The sequence below is a fragment of the Triturus cristatus genome, chromosome 9 (genome assembly GCF_964204655.1).
Source record: "Triturus cristatus chromosome 9, aTriCri1.1, whole genome shotgun sequence".
Lineage (NCBI taxonomy): Eukaryota > Metazoa > Chordata > Amphibia > Caudata > Salamandridae > Triturus > Triturus cristatus.
The window spans coordinates 800,564,825-800,581,605 of NC_140592.1; the positions used below are offsets into that span (position 1 = coordinate 800,564,825).

General features: G+C 42.9%; 1 protein-coding gene across 1 annotated transcript in view; it reads left to right on the top strand.

The window, feature by feature from the left end:
- Positions 1 to 16,781, top strand: part of RHOJ (ras homolog family member J) — a 540,570-nt gene that overhangs the window by 513,230 nt on the left and 10,559 nt on the right. The window contains exon 4 of the mRNA XM_085626197.1: positions 5,642 to 5,737. Within this exon, the coding sequence (XP_085482323.1) occupies positions 5,642 to 5,737 (96 nt within the window). The remainder of the gene's footprint in view (positions 1 to 5,641; positions 5,738 to 16,781) is intronic.

Below are 16,781 nucleotides of genomic sequence, written 5' to 3' on the forward strand. Positions count from 1 at the left end.
TGCAGTGGCGTAATGCAAAATGATGCCCCCCCCCCTCACTGCAGAATATGATGAGGCCTCTGAATCTGGCGTATCTCACATATATTCATTGATCCTTGAAAAAACGGGGTGCTCAAAGGGTTGGGTTCCTCCTGGAGGGTTGGGCCCTCCAGGGCTGTAGGGGCCTGTGTTCCCCCCCCCCTTGCCTCAGTGTTATCAAAATTAATAAGAGCAAAACATGCACTATAGAGTACACAAGAAAATAAACTGTATATCATATGGCATCAGGCGTCTAACTCAGACATGTGAATGATGTCACATATCGCACGATAATGTGTCTGATGTTCCTGTTGGCAACATACACCGCTGTACATTAATCAAGTTTGAAAATGCATTTGTTCAAAACCGCGGTTCAGCAAAATTTTAAATACCAGCCGGTTATCGATCAGATGTCCAGGAAGGAGGAATGAGCATCGCGTGCTGAGGACGGATGCGGAGGTGGGAGCGAAAGACCATTTAAGTACTAAATGACGTGGAAATTAATCAAAATCCTTCCTGCCCACTCGAGCAAGCAACGTATTACTGTAGCTCAGAAACTGCTCAGGAAATAAATGAGCTTCAATAAATATGTCCAATAAAAAATGTAAAAAATCTTGCATACAATTATTTTTTGCCAAAAACCTCTAGAAATATTTATAAACCTACAAACAAACAAAAAGTAAGCTAATGTATTTGATAAAGAACTCAGATTGAAACTCTGAACCCTTAGAGCACACAGGAGAGGGTTATTTTTTCTCATGTTATCAATATTGTTCACAGCAAATTGTACAGAAAATGAAAATATGATTCCGGTTTGAAATCATAGGTGAATTGTGCCATTGTAAAACCACTCTTACATTGTGGACTACATTTGGACTTGCCCAACGCTCAAGGGCTGAACTTCAGAGATTTTTGGAATACCATTGCTCTACAAAACCCAAACATGTAATAGAGCAACACCATTTAATTTGGATTCTGCAGTTGTTGGTTTATTACTTTTTTGGTTTTTTTTAAGTTCACGTAAATGCTGAAAAGCAAATGGCAGAACATGTTCGAACTAACGCCAGAACTGCCAGCTTTGAAACTGGTTAGCTGGGTTCGAATCCCGGCGTCGACTCAAAATCCTGTGATTATGGGCAAATCAGTTAATCCGCCTGTGCCTAAAAATAATCTGAATTTGTCTAATGCAGTCTGGTGCACTTGTAATCCGCTCCAATGCCTTTGGACCGAGTTCGCGCTATGTATATATTTATTTTGAATTTGTTCACCTGAACAAAGACTAGGGCAGGTATGGAGATAGGCAAAAAATGAAAATAAAGTTATTACGCCATGGCAAAACTCGAGGAATGTTAAATATTTCTAACATTACACATCCTCTTGAGGCCTACTAAAGAAACATAGCGAATAGTGACTTTTAAGGACAGTTATTATTACCACGTTTATGGATGTAAATCCTTAAAAAAATTTAAAAAAAATACCAAATCAAATGCAAAATATTAGCTAAATTGCCAAATTAAATAAATATAAATGACATTTACTAAAAATATTTGTCGTTTTGCTCTTTCATGGACAGATAGAAAAAGAAAAAACGAGGAGAAATAAAAGTATTTCTCCTCGTGCGCCATTCTAGCGCCTGCTTTTGCATGGCGTTCGTTTTTGGCGCTGCCACGGATTTACACCGCCTTGGAAATTTGGGGCAGCATCAAAAAGCAATGGGTGTTGTGGTGGAATGCCCACAGCTACACCCATTGCATGCCCCTTTCACGCAGATAACTGCGTGAAAGGGTAGCTTATTTACAAAGCAGTGTTAAGCCACACAAAGTGGCTTAACGCCGCTTTCTAAATATGGTGCAGGGCATTCCGCCATCGGAGCATCAAAAAAAGTGACGCAGCGGTAGGCTCTCCGATGGGGCTAGAGACGTGTATATATGCCCCCAACTATCACCATTCATAACCTAACATTGACATATTTAGCCTCTGGAAACGAAGAAAACATCATTAGACTAATAGAAGTGCATAAGCAAATGTATGTGTTGGAGCCATAGACCCTATGATCTTCCTTGGTCAAAAGTGCATTCAGGTTTATTCTATTGTTCCCTTATACTTTCAATGAAAGGAGACATTCAAGGAGGTTTGGTTTCTTCTTAATCCTCTTGTATCCTGAATAGCCATGTTGGATTTATGGGGGATCTTATGGGGCCTCTAGTAATGACACCTTAATGGCAGAATCTGGAAGCACCTGTGTCTGATTGAAGTGGGACATATAGTAACGGGTTTGGTATGGAGGTAGATATGCACTTTTCATCAGTCTAATATCCTCCCACAACATATAAAGATTGTTTATCCCTGCCAGATGAAATTATGCATAGACCCTTTAAGAAATGTACTTAGCCCATTTGGAAAAGGTTTTCAGAGTTGATAAACGAACTTGGAAAACCATAAGGAATCAGTAGTTGGAAGGGGCGTGCTAGGTGCGTCCCTTCCAAATACCGATTCCTTATGGTATTCATTGGTTTTAGGCTCAATGAAGGCCCTCTGATTGGTTGTCCCTCCATGCTGCAGGGGCCTGCTGGGGAAAGCAGTGTGGTTTCCTGATCAGTATCAAAACTCTTTATTCGATCAAAATTTTAAATGTTCTTATGGTATGTATTAATGTTTTGTTATGTGACTGAAACCGGTCGCAAAGCATTAATATTTTACTGGCATCTCAAAGGATGTGGTCATCTATTCACAAACAAGAAATGGTATCTGCTGACCCCAACAGGACAGCACGCCTGTGACTTTTGACGTGCATAGTAGGCCATGACAACGCACAATGATGATAGCCCCCTTACAGGATGCGACAAGGGACCCTGGAGTCTCCCAGATCACACAGATATTCATTGGTTTTAGGCTCAATGAAGGCCCTCTGAATGGTTGTCCCTCCATGCTGCAGGGGCCTGCTGGGGAAAGCAGTGTGGTTTCCTGATCAGTATCAAAACTCTTTATTCGATCAAAATTTGAAATGTTCATAAATGAATAAATACATACACATCCCAAATTCATAAAATGGCATCATTAAAAACCAATCATGTTACAACATATCATAAAAAGGATCAATTACTGTTCTAGGTACCTCTCACAGATCTCGTAACCATCCCCTTTCGCTTCTTCAAACAAGCCCATAAAAAAGAGACCATTGAAAAACAGACAAACGGGTCAAGTAAAGAATTAAAAAAGTATAAGGCCACCCGACATTGTGTAAACCTCATCTTATTTAAAATCGGCATCAGGTAGGCTTTTCTTTCCTTTTTATTTAATGTACAGAAAAGGACTAAATGTAGCTCCGATTGAGTTGATGCATTGTCACATGGACATACACTTAAATCATTAATGCTATACAAGTTTTCAGGATAGCCTAGCATACACACTATCAGGTTAGTTCTAAACCTTAACAAAATGCATCTATGCTGTGAGATATTTACTATTGTTAGATACGAGAACCCTCCCTCTATCACAGGTGTGCTTCCATGGTATAACCGGAGAGCATGTTTCCCCACATCAATTTTCGAACTCTTATATTCCGCCATTCGAGAAAACCCATCGATAACCTTTTGTTTGGATATCCCTTTACATACAAACCGATCGTTAAAAAGTTCCGGAAGCCCTATTTCTTTAAAAGTGTGCTCCACATAACTCAGCCACCTGGACCTCTTCCAGTGATCCGTGTCTAGGCAGCTCTTAATAATTAGCTGCGTAAGCGGAACAGAATCCCTCCTCCAAATTGAGTACCACAAGAGTAATGGGGACACTTTAATTTGATCAGCGATATAGGAGATATCTAACTCCATATGTAGTATACGATTTATGAAGGAAGGAGGGAGACCTACTACAGATTTAAAATATTTATTCTCAGCTATCTGCAGTGCCACCCCCCAAACTCCTGGACCATAAGATACAGATGCTTTTACCCGGGCCTGATTGTTTGAGTGTTTCTTATTCCATGCCATTGCACGCAGTCTGCAAAGCATGCACTGGGATGTCTTAATGGGTGAGGAGGCACCCTCCAAAACAAGAAACGCTCCCCCCCGCACCACGGTGGTGGTGGGCCCTCAGTAACGCTCCAGATAGTGGGTCGCAAATTATAACTTACCTCATTAATATTTATGTGATAGGTCAAATTGCGACCCACTGCAATTCAGGGGCTTATTTACAAGCCCATTGTGCCACCAGTGCGTCCTTTATTTAAACACTGGTGGTGCAGTGTGCCTGCCCTTATTTATAGGGCCACGTAAAGTCACCCTGCGTGACTTTTCATGGCCTTGTAAATATGGGCCCCTTTCGTGCATTACTCTGCGTGAAAGGGGCATCCATAGGAGTTGCTGTGGGTGTTCCCATGCAATGTCCATGTAGCCTGACACATTTTTAGATTTACAAAGTGGTGTAAACCTGGGAATGCATCAGAATCCTACGCCTCGCTAGGGGAGACGTAGGAGTTGCGCAACAAGAAGAAATACTTTTATTGCTCCTTGTTATTTGCTCTTTCTATGTGTTTTGAAGGAGCAAAACACCATTAATGATTGTTTTTGTGCAGGAAGGTGTCCCTTCCTGCACACCAAGAATCATCCCTGCAATGCAGGCACCCTTGCAGCATGGCGCAAGGATGTCTGTATTGGTACGCGGCTGGTGTTTGTGCACAGGGGAGAAGGACAAGAATGCGCCGTATCTTGTAGATAAGTCACATTTCTGCCCTTTTATTTTGATGCACTGCAGTGCAACAGGAAGGCTTGCTGCACTGCTGTGTGTCAAAATATTGTAAATGAGGCCCTCGGTATTTTGTGACCCAACATATTAGTACAAAGTTTGGTTCTCAAAACACAAATGCAATCGGTAGAAGACGGTGCGCACATTTTGTCCTCTTTTACTGAATCTATTTTCAGTACATGAGACCCAACACGGCTTGATCATGCCTTAGTCTTAGTGGAAAACCATTTTGGTTCGTCAGCAGGGAAGCTTGATGCACTATCCAACATTCTGAACTTTGTACATTTGTCTAACTCGAATGAAAGAGATGTAGGATAGCCTTTAAGGCCTAAATATAGTTGTATTTTCTTAAGTTCGTGCTTTTCTTTTATGGAGAGGAAAATTGTAAGGAAAGCAGCAAAAGGATCCTGATTAAACCCAAATAGGGTTTTAAAAATAATATTTATGTAATTCAAGAGAACATTTTGAAGAAGAGAACTATCTTAAATGTGGTAAAATGTAATGGTGTGCCTTCCCTTTGTTGCCAGAGGACAAGCTTTCTCTCACTTTGCAATGACTTTTTGAAAAGCAGCTATAAATATACAAAATATTGCATTGTTTGGGTCCTGTGTTTGTTTCTTTGACGCTTCAGCAAAATATTGGCTTCTCGCTGAGTTGTGCGCTCTGACTTGCCCCCTGCTTCATAAAGGAGCAAAAAAAAACTCATGGGCTTCCATCACTTGTTTACGGGTCATTATCTGTATACGTAGTGATGAAATGCAAGCATGTATCACACCAACATGATGGCTCGTTATCCCATAGGGAATGCTTGCAAGCATTGATCGACATAACTATCTGCCTCCTCAAGCTGTTAAATATTACTTTGTGTGTTTGTTGACAGATTGATCTCCGTGATGATCCCAAGACCTTGTCTCGCCTGCTGTACATGAAAGAGAAACCAATCACATACGAGCAAGGAATAAAACTGGCGAAGCAGGTACGACTCTAAGACCCTCTAAGGCGGTGTATTGTGTGACTTTGGGCCAAACGGGGGCCCAGCACAGACCAAAATCACGCTTTATATGTGTGAAAAAAGGCCGCTTTATTGAAGACAGGTGCACCTCACAATGTTAACCTTGGCCTTTGCCTTACAAAACTACACCTCAATATACATTTATTCACCTACTTTGCCTCCTACCCCCACCCCTAAGATTTCCCCATCCTTATCCTATCCTTGCAACTATTAAAAACCACTACCCGGTCATTAACTGTAACCCAGTGACCTCTTACCTACTTCTCTAAACATCTACCAAACTAAGTATCTCCCATCTCAACTTCTCCTTATTGCCTGCTCCCAGAGTAGCTTGTTCACAACTGTAAACTGTTTTTGTTTGTTTAAATTTGTTTATTGGTTTTTAACCTCATACATAGCTGATGGGCATGATACAGACATATTTGGGCAATTCATATTTGTAATACGGATAAACAGGAATACATCTACATGTAATCGAGTTTGTCATAACTATTCATACAATGTACAAGTAACATTTACCGGTGGTACAGATTAGATGCTACCTGTTTAGTAGGTCTGGATACATTAATAAACACATGTAAGAGCCTGGTTGGGCGCGTTTCCCGGGAGTCCGAGAGTGTGCCTATCCCCATGATGACATATGGGCGCTATGTAGTGCGAGAAATAAGGAGTGCATTCCCTATTAATGATTGCCGGCCTTGGAACTGCCGATGGACAGCGTTAACTTCAAGAATGGGGGGGTGAACTGGGAAAACTGTAAGGGGGGAACGGCGGGGATATGAGTTGCTGATGTCTGATATGTGGCTGGTCATAGTGTGACATCATCGTGTGATCATGTATACGTGGGGGGACCATCTCGGGCAGTTATGGGCCGTCTTGGTTCAGTATGTGGAGCCTCCTGGGTTGGCTCGGGTAGGGCGTCCATCTTAGGTCCTTGGACTTAGGCTAATGTGTGCTGTTATCGATCCGACCGGAGATACGTGTGGTGTCTGGGGTGAAGAGGGCTCAGGTGTTTCCGCTGGTGTGGTTTCGTTTTTAAACTGATGTAGTATCTGTGTCCACTCCAAAGGGTAAACTACCTTCACCCCGCATCCGTGACCCCGCATGCTGTCACAACGCGGTCGTAACAACGACCGCGTTGTGACAACGCATACCATTACTCCGCAAGTCGTTACAAGGACTTGCGGAGGGGGGAGAAGGTGTTGGATTTAAAATCCAACACCTTCACTACAGTCCGCACAGACTGGAGTTGGAATAGTAAATTTTACTATTCCAACATCCAGCGCCCCCGCTCCGCAAGTCGTTTAATGGTGTGCGTTGACACAGCGCGGTTGTTGTTACGACCGCGTTGTGACGGCATGCGGTATAATGGTATGCGGAGTGAAGAGGCATATTCCTCCAAAGATATGGGGTGTTTGCGCATTCCCTTCACTTCCTCATCCCATAGCCGTAAACTTAACCTGTAAATATGTAAAAACTAGCTACCAACTGCCTTGCACCTGCTTCAAGCGACAACCAATTACATCTTTTAACCCGAGCGCACCTGTGATTAACACAAATGACCATACTCCATAAACTATATTAATAAGGGTGAGAGGGCGGATAAAAACATCACCACTCCCCCTCAGAAACCGTCTGCTGTCTCACCTTACACAAAATGGTGACACACGCCGGAAATGGCCGGTTAAGTACCACTGCTCCCAAAAGCCCAAAAGTTGCCCAACTAGCTCAATTGTGCCTGGGCCACATCATTGGTCGGCTGCCCCCCAAAGCTCCATTAGCCGCGCTCTTCATTTCAGAAGTTTTATTCCACGACTTACAAGTACACTTCCATGCAACTCATGAAAGTAGGGACCAAAACACTTTTGAAGATTACTGAACCATTCCATTTAAATAATTAGCACGGATAAATCGAATAAGTCACAGTGTCTCTATTGCCTGTAAGAGAGGCAAGCAAACTAGTCACATATTCACGCATGCAACCCACAGAGCAATGCCCCAACAGGCATATTTGCACTCCCAAATGGACACACACACATACACGAACCTATGTATTCGGCCTTGCATGCCCCTAGCAATAAAGGCTGCAATGCACATACAACAACACATATTCAGCCATCCATCCACACACAGACAACAAGGTCAGGTGCAACTATACCAGACAACATATATTTAGACAACATATATACAGTCACTGTCACTGGGAAGTTTTAGAGGCATACGCATGATGGCAGGATACATGAGTGTATTGTGAATCAATCAGTGGATGCATGAGTGTTGTTCAATAAATGGATGATTATGTGAGTTACATGGGTGAAGTACTGATGTGGTGGAATAGACAGATGGAGTGGGTGTCTTGATGGATGTATGTCAGTATCAGTGAGAAGTGTAAGTGGGTGAAAAGGTTTGGATAAAGGGTAGATAGCTGATAAGTGAGTGAGTATGTGGAGGAAGTGATGTGTATGTGCATTTGTGTGTATGAATTCAGTTAATGAATACAGGAGTGGATGGATGGATGAAGATAGCTTAGATGAATGGGTGTGAAGTTGTGGATGGTTGCATGTATGAATGTAGGTGAATGAATAAATCACTGCATGTTTATGAGTGGACTTGTGATAAATGTAATGATAAAAGTATGCATATGGCAGAATAATTGTCCAAGTGGGAGGATGCTGTCTATTGCTACACCAGTGCCGTCATGTTGTTATCATTTCCACTCTCTTACAGTCACAACATCTTGCACCCATAGAAGATAAAAGGCACCCATGAAAACTAACTATAAGTGCGCCATGTCACTGAATGCTAAATACAATTGTCCAACTGGTTAACCAGCAGCAAAATTAAAACGTTCTCTGTGACATTCATTCACAGGGAACACATAGATGTGCCTATATGCATCACATATTCGTTTGTAGGTGAATGAGTGATAGATGCATCAGTGCGAGTGGATACCTGGATGAACAGAAGGATAAGATGGAAAAGAAGGATAAACGGATGAATGAAGGAGCAGGTTGCAGGCAGGCATATGTGTCAGCAATACTGAAAGCATCAATGCAACTATTTGTATATAAATGTGACTGTGGGTGGATAGCTGGAAGCTTCTTCTGGGTAGTGGATGAAATGATGAATTAATGCATGGAAATGGGTGTATGTCGGTCTCTCAACTCTTTGAATATCTGTCTCCTGCTTCTCGTGCTTTAGTTTCTTTTGTCCACACACGCGAGATCTAGCAGTTGTTTAGGGACAATGAATTCAGTATGTAAAACAGGACTATTGCACTGAATGTTAGACGCATACTGCCCAATCCCAGAGATAACCAAAGTTCATTCAGACACACATTAAGATACAATCAACACAAGTGCAGCTGCACAACCACACTAGTCTATGGTATAAGTGGGATGAATGGTCAATTAAAAGAGGTAGAGAGGTACCTGAAGAATGCATGGATGGATGTGTTGATGTGTGGGAGGATGAATGATCTGTTGTGGGTGGATAGACAGGTTTGCAGGGATGGGTGGAAAGGGAATGAATGGGTGGAGGGAGGGTGCATGTGATTACTTGTGCCCGTGTGTGCAAGTTGAGCGATTGTCTAGCTCAGCCTGGTATCTGGACCCATGTAGTCTGCCACAGATGGGACCTTTAATGAATTGTTTGTTTCAAAATGTATTTGGACATTTATATCTTTATTTCTTCTTGACTGTCTTGTGAACCTGTAGTGTCTCACTGTAAGTCTTGCGTGCTTTACTATAATCACACTGAAGGTGAAAGCTGAACCAAAGTAACAACTTCATAGGGTCTGAACCCATGAAGGTCAGTTTACCAAAATGCCAGGGACAGCAGAAGTGACATCACAGACCCTTTGAACTTCAGTTTCACTCACACACACATGCTTAAACATACACGCATGCTCCAACTTACACACACTTTCTCACCTAAACACACAGTCACCCGCAACCATGCACTGAACATACATTTAAAGGCCTTTTTTTTTTACTTACCTCAGCTGCTAGGGAAGGTAATATTCCAGCTAATTGTACTCCATTTTTAAATTAAATTAAGAGTGAAGAATTAAACTTTATTCACCATTAGTGCAATAAATAAATTGAGAAGAAAAACAAGTTGGTGGAGCCCCATCCGACGTCCATAAGCACGAGCTGCCACTGTGTTCCTGGCGCTGATTTTGCACCTCTGAGGCCACATGTTGCAATGGCAGTGCCAGGGGTCACAAGGGGCAAGCAGGGATCGCAGCTCTGACCCCTAAATGATGTCCATGGCTGAGCCTACAGAAGCGTTTACATTTCTTTGTATAGGTCTTCGGCCAGCAAGTTCTGCTAAGCAGGCCCTGTCTATGTAAAAGATTGAGGGCCTCATTTACGAGGTTTTGGTGCCGGGCAGTGCCGCAAGGAATCTTGCTGCGCTGCCCTGCATCAAAAGAAAAGGGCAGGAATGCGCTGTATCTATGAGATACAGCGCATTCCTGTCCTTTTCCCCTGCGCTGGGGCACAATGGGCTGCCATGCACCAACACAGGCACCCTTGTGCCATGGTGCAAAGGTGTCTGTGATGTAGGGGCGATTGTTTTTGTGCAGGAAGGGGCATCTGGGGTGGCATTAGAATCTGAAGAATTCCCAGGATTACGATTCCTCATAAATCTGTGAATGTTTCAGATTCCATGGATGTTTCGTGAGAACACCTACAGCAACACCCATGGAACGTCTCTTTCACGCAGTGTTTTGCGTGAATGGAGCACATATTTTCAAGGCCATGAAAAGCCACACAAGTGTTTTGCGTGGCCTTGTAAATATGTTGCAGCACAATGCGCCACCAGAGCATCAAAAAACTGATGATCCGGAGGCGCAAAAGTGCCGCTAGGGGCTTCATAAATGAGGACTTGACAATCTCTATGGTTGTTGCCCACGAAAAGTATGACAATGGACCTACAACCTCACCGAAACGTAATAAACTAGTACCAACGGCAGAAGTTTTGACAAGCATCGAGCTATGGCCAAATTTAATTATCCCAGCCGACGTAAAACGACAAATAACAAGAGGGCGACCTGCGGGAGCACCGGGCCCAAATGGTATTCCTCCCATGTTGTACAAGGAAGACGTGGAATTTTGGAGCAAATCATTGGCACCCTTATTTAACGCTCTAATTTTCACCCAGATACTCCCTGAGTCCTGGCATGGGTCAGTAATTAGCCCAATTTATAAGCATGGCAGCAAGAAGCATCCAAACATATACCGGCTAATTGCACTATTAGACGTAGAGGCTAAATACTTTGCAGGCATAATCTTGGAAGAGTTAACAACATGGGCAGCTGAAAAATCTATTATCGCGATTACTCAAACAGGATTCTGCAGAGGCCAAGGCACCACAACTAACATCATGGCATTGTCCCTATTGATGGGACAAGCCAAAGAGACCAAGTCACCCTTATATCTCACGTTCATCGATTACACAGCCGCTTTCGACCATATAGATCGCAACAAACTGTGGCAGAAATTAAGCCATTGGGGAATACCGAAACATCTTTTAGACATTCTAATACTACTTCATTCCAATACATGGATCAAAATAAAACTTGGAACAGGAACACACCTTTCGAAACCTATCAAGACAACGAAAGGATTAAAACAAGGGTGTGTACTGGCTCCCTTCCTATTTAATCTCTTTTTAGCTGACCTACCGGGGGAACTAGACAAATCTTCCAACCATGCGCCCAAATTGGGGTCTATTACTCTTTCCAACTTATTATATGCAGACGACTTAGTGTTAATAAGTCGAACCCCAATGGGCCTTCAACATCTCCTGAACGCCGCATATGTCTTTTCTGAAAGAAACGCCCTTCAAATAAACTTTAAAAAGACCAAGGCCATGGCTGTGAATCACAGGAAAAAAAGGGAAGTTCGTTGGTACTTGAACGGAGTAAAAATAGACCCGGCAACTACTTATAAATATCTGGGAGTAACCCTGGACGCAAATAACACGTCTAAACCACAACTTGAATCCCTACGAGGGAAGGCGACTATGATTCATCTGGCCATCAAATCACTAAAGGCCAAACTCCCTGACCTAACATTTCAACCTCTCCTTCAAATACTACGCGCAAAATTACAGCCGACCCTCACTTATGGAAGCGAATCCCTACATGGGAAGGACGCCGTCCTACTGGACATAGTTATGGCCAAAGCATACAGGGCCATTTTTAATCTCCCCAAATACGTTTCTCCTGCTCAGATCCGGTTGGAATTTGGTATAATCAAACAGACAATAGGAAGGCGGTGTGCGTATGTAGGGACTTGGCACAAGATTCGCACTGCTGAGACTGGCACCTTAAGCTCCAATGTATGGGGGGAGCTATTTAGACATCAAAAATCCTTGGCCAGAGACTATTTACTCGAATCTCTTCAAGTCTTGGGCCTGATTGACTTATGGGAAACTCCAACTGATCACCTTTCTTTTAAAAAAATTGCAAAGAAATCGGCACAAATCATTTCAGCAATTGAAGATAAGAACGACCTAGCGAAAAGAGCGCATGGCTGGGTAATGCTGGGTGATTATGGGCCAGTACAACCACAGGTATACCTTAGTACTGGCATGAAAATAAAAATTAAAGAAAGGTTTCTGAAACTACGTCTTGGAGTAATTCCTATACTCCCACATTTGCCACCCTGGGAGAGGAAGAACTCCTTAGAGCAGTGTCGACTTTGCAAAACTGGCAAGGAGGACATTGTCTACATAATCTGCATCTGCACCAAACTAAATGATCTAAGGCGTCACCTACTACGCCCATTCTTTAAGCAGCATGGCGCACAGACCTGTAGACAAGCTGTAAAACTGTGTTTCAACCCGAAACACACTAAACTGAACTGCCAGGTTGTAAAGTTCTTTGATCTAATGGGAAAAAGACTCCAGAGACTTGACAACAACTAAAAAAAAAACTTATTTAATTGATCTTAAGATAATCTTTTTTAAAATAATGTATTAATGACTTTTAAACATTTTTTCTTTCTTTCGATGTTTTACAATATTTGTAAAGATTTTAATTAATCATGTACAAATAAACAATTATCTTATCTTATCTATGGTTGTTGCCCAGGTATGGATTCCTGTTTTGGGCTTATATTTGTAGCACTTTTAAAGTGGCTAGCCTTTTTTGCACACTTTTTGTCAGCACCAATTTATTCATGCACAATGCATGAGCCCTGCATTGCACAATTTGCATCACTTTGATAGATGGATATTGCGTGCCTTTTCTAGGTTGCTTTTGCTGGTTCAGACCCAAAAATCTCACTTTGCATAAATTAAAATATATATTTAACACAATATCATGCAAACATATTTTTGGACTACATAGACAACAAGTTCAACACAAATCCATCTGTGTGTCATATAATAAATAGGTCTCACACTTGCGGTGCTCTGTTGCACTAGCACCAGTCAAAACCTTAGTAAAGGTGAGCCGCACAGCTTTGATGATCAAACATTTATCTATGTGAAGCCATTGGAAGCTTTTGCAATGGTCAGAGATGGACCATCAAGGAGGTTGTCCTATGAGATGAGACAAAAATATATAAATTATTTCAATTTGTAGAATGAGGTATTAGTGGAAGGCTAAACAAAGGTATTTTCCATTATAAGTACAAGACAGAATTATCACTTGGACCACCGTCTTATGAGAGTTAAGTATAAGATAAGAGGGCTTCTTATAAATCATCTTTTATTAGAAGTAACAGGAGAATGAAATGTGATGAATCTGATCATGTGCACCAATTCACAAGGATCACTCAAAAATGTCTGTCAGGCTTAAAAGGAGCAGGCACCGGGTACAGAACACGATAGACCTCACCACAGAAGACCACCAAATATAAACACCTCATCATGTTTCCATAATATTGTTTCAGTACCACTTTTTGAGACGCAGCGCCGGTGTATAAATAGCCCCATGTCATGCCATATTTACAAAGTGACGCATTAGGAAGATGCGTCACTTTGTAAACCCCTGCGCTACATGATACCTGCGTCAGGTATAATATATGCAGGGTGGGTGTTTCGTCGCAACAAAGCCTCGAAGAAGTGTCCCAGTGAAATCTATTAGATTTCACTGGGCCACCTCTGGGACCCCACTGCGTCAAAACCTTACACCTGCCTCACCGCAGGCGTAAGACTGGCACAGGCCCTTTCCCGTTGGGCTAGCCCAATGTGAAAGGAAACATTTCCGGAGTGGCATCTGTTTTCAGACAGACCCCAGCAATGCGTCACTTTTGCGCCTACAGATACGTCAGAAATACTGACGTATCTGTAACTCCTTGCGTCATGGAGCGCCATACATTAAATACAGCACGTCCATTGTGTCGCAAGTTGGGCGCAGTGAAAACTGTTGCATCGCTGTTTTCACACAGTGATGGGACAGTTTTCATAAATGAGGCCCTTTTTTGCTGCCAGAAAAAAATTAAAGCTGGCTGTTGAATTTGCTCATCAGATTTTTTGCCGGGATTGGCAGAATGGGAATGGGCCAATATTTCCTTACTGTGAGAGAGTTCGTTTAAGGCTTGTTAATAATGTGGACAACCATACCTTTCTTCCAACAGCAATGAACCTTCTCTTTTCTGTCACATTGTTTTGGCTGCCATGAGACTGTGTGTGTTTGCATTTGTTTTTTATGGGATTTCAACGTAGAATATTGTCTGACAGTGTCAGAAATTACATTCCAAAATGCAAATTGAATAGGTACTTAATAACAGCACACACCTTACAGATATACTGTCTAATTTCTGAATTACAATTTTAAATTTAAAGATACATTTGTTGAAGCAAAGTCACATGGAACATAATGATTTCAGCATGTTAAAGAAAACGTATATGTCATTATGACTGTGAATAGGGTATTACTCTGATGATCTATATCTTTCCTACTGTACACTTATCCTGAGAGTGCGCCATCACTAACCATCCATCATAAAATAGTCGTCTTGTATAAGGTACATTTTAATGCCTTGTCATGATCAATTAAACATAGTCATTGACTCTGAATAACCTTATAAGCATCCTCTGACATGAGCTTGCCTGTTGTACTGAGCCTCAGACAAAGAGAGCACAGCAGACTGTGATGTTTAGCCAGGTCAAACAGGCATGCAGTCAGTAGGCGGCTGGCAAGGATATGTCAGTCACAGCAAAACTTTCTGGAAAATTAGAATTTACTAGCACTGTATGGTGACTCAAGGGACCAGATTATAATATTGTGTCAGGAGGGCTTGGAAAGCTAGTGTGGGTGAGCCTGGGGGGCAGAATCATAAAGACCTTGGCTCAAGCTTGCCTGTTCTAGTGAGCCATAGCTGAGAGCAGGCAATGGCATCCAGTGTGGTAAGGCTGGCTGCAGTGCTGTGAAGCTGGTTGAAAGATTCTCTAATTGGTAGTCACTGGGCAGTCTTGGCATGGACAGGTCAGTTACTGTAACACTAAGGTTAGTGACTGTAGAAAACCTTCATTTTATGCATGGCCACCACAATGTTTTGCCTTGTGGCTGGACCAAATGTTTGCTGGACCTAACAATCTGTGCACTTGTAACCTTGCTAAACATAATAATAATAATAATAAAGCCATTTCTAAAGCGCCTGGCAGCACTAAAAATAGTGTGTCCCCGCGCTGGATTGTTGCTATATCACAAGAGGCAGCGAGTTAGAGAGAGCGAAGTAGAGGTCAGGGGGAGAAGAGGAAATTAGTTGGGTGGAAACAGGTGAGTTTTAAGTTTAGCACGGAATCTGGTTTCTGAAGGTTCCATACGGAGGTCAAGCGGTAGTTCATTCCAGTGCCTGGGAGCCAGGTTCCTGAAAGAACATCCTCCCATTCTGGCTCTGCGAGTGCGGGGGAGTTTAAACAGCAGCGCTCCGGACGACCTCAAATTCCGGGTGGGGCGGTGAATAGTGAGGAGCTTTTGCAAGTATCTTGGGCCTTTGCCATGGGTGATGCGGTGCGTGAAGCATAGGGCTTTGAATTTAATGCGCTCCTTGACAGGTAGCCAGTGGAGCTTTGTTAGAGCATTCTTCCCAGATGCTCTATGGGGCAGGTTAAGTACCAGGCGGGCAGCAGCGTTTTGTACGCACTGAAGTCGGTGCAAGCCTTTTTTACTTAAACCTAAGAGCAAAATGTTGCCGTAGTCAAGGTGGGGTGTGACTAAGGCATGGACGAGTGTTTTTCTGGCGTTGATGGGGAGCAGGTCAAGGACTTTTCGCAGGGTTTTTAATGTGCTGAAGCACTTACCCGTAACTTTGCTAACCTGAGACCTGAAAGAGAGATCAGAGTCGATCATTACTCCGAGGTTTATGACAGATTCGACGGGAGTGGGAAAATGTCCTAGTTCCGCGGGCCACCACATGTGCGACCAGGCATTTGGGGATTTTCCAACGACTAGAAGTTCCGTTTTATCGCCATTTAGGCGCAGGCAGTTGTTATTCATCCATGTTGCCACTGATTACAAGCATTTGGAGAAGTTAGTGGCATCTTCCGTGTGGTCAAGCGTGAGCTTGATCATCAGTTGGGTATTGTCAGCATAGGTGACAATATCCACCCCGAAAGCTTTGACTATATGGGCCAGGGGTTCCATATAGAGGTTGAACAAGGTAGGGCTCAAGCTGGAGCCCTGTGGAACCCCATGGCTCAGCTTCCGGGGGGAAGATTTAAAAGGGGGGCAGTACATTTGGAAACTCCTGTTATCAAGGAAAGATTTTATCCAGGCAAGGGCGGATCCCTCCACTTCCATGTCGGAGAGGCGAGACAGCAGCGTTGTGTGCAGCACGGTGTCAAAAGCTGCACTTAGATCTAATAAAACCAACGCTGCTGCCTGTCCTTCATCCACCATCTGTTTGAGGCATTTGGTGGAATAGAGGACGGCTGACTCCGTTGAGTAGCCGGCTCTGAACCCCGATTGGGTGGGGTGGAGAAGGAATTCCTCCTCTAGATATGTCATGAGTTGCCCGTTGACCACTTTTTCCATTATTTTCGAGCA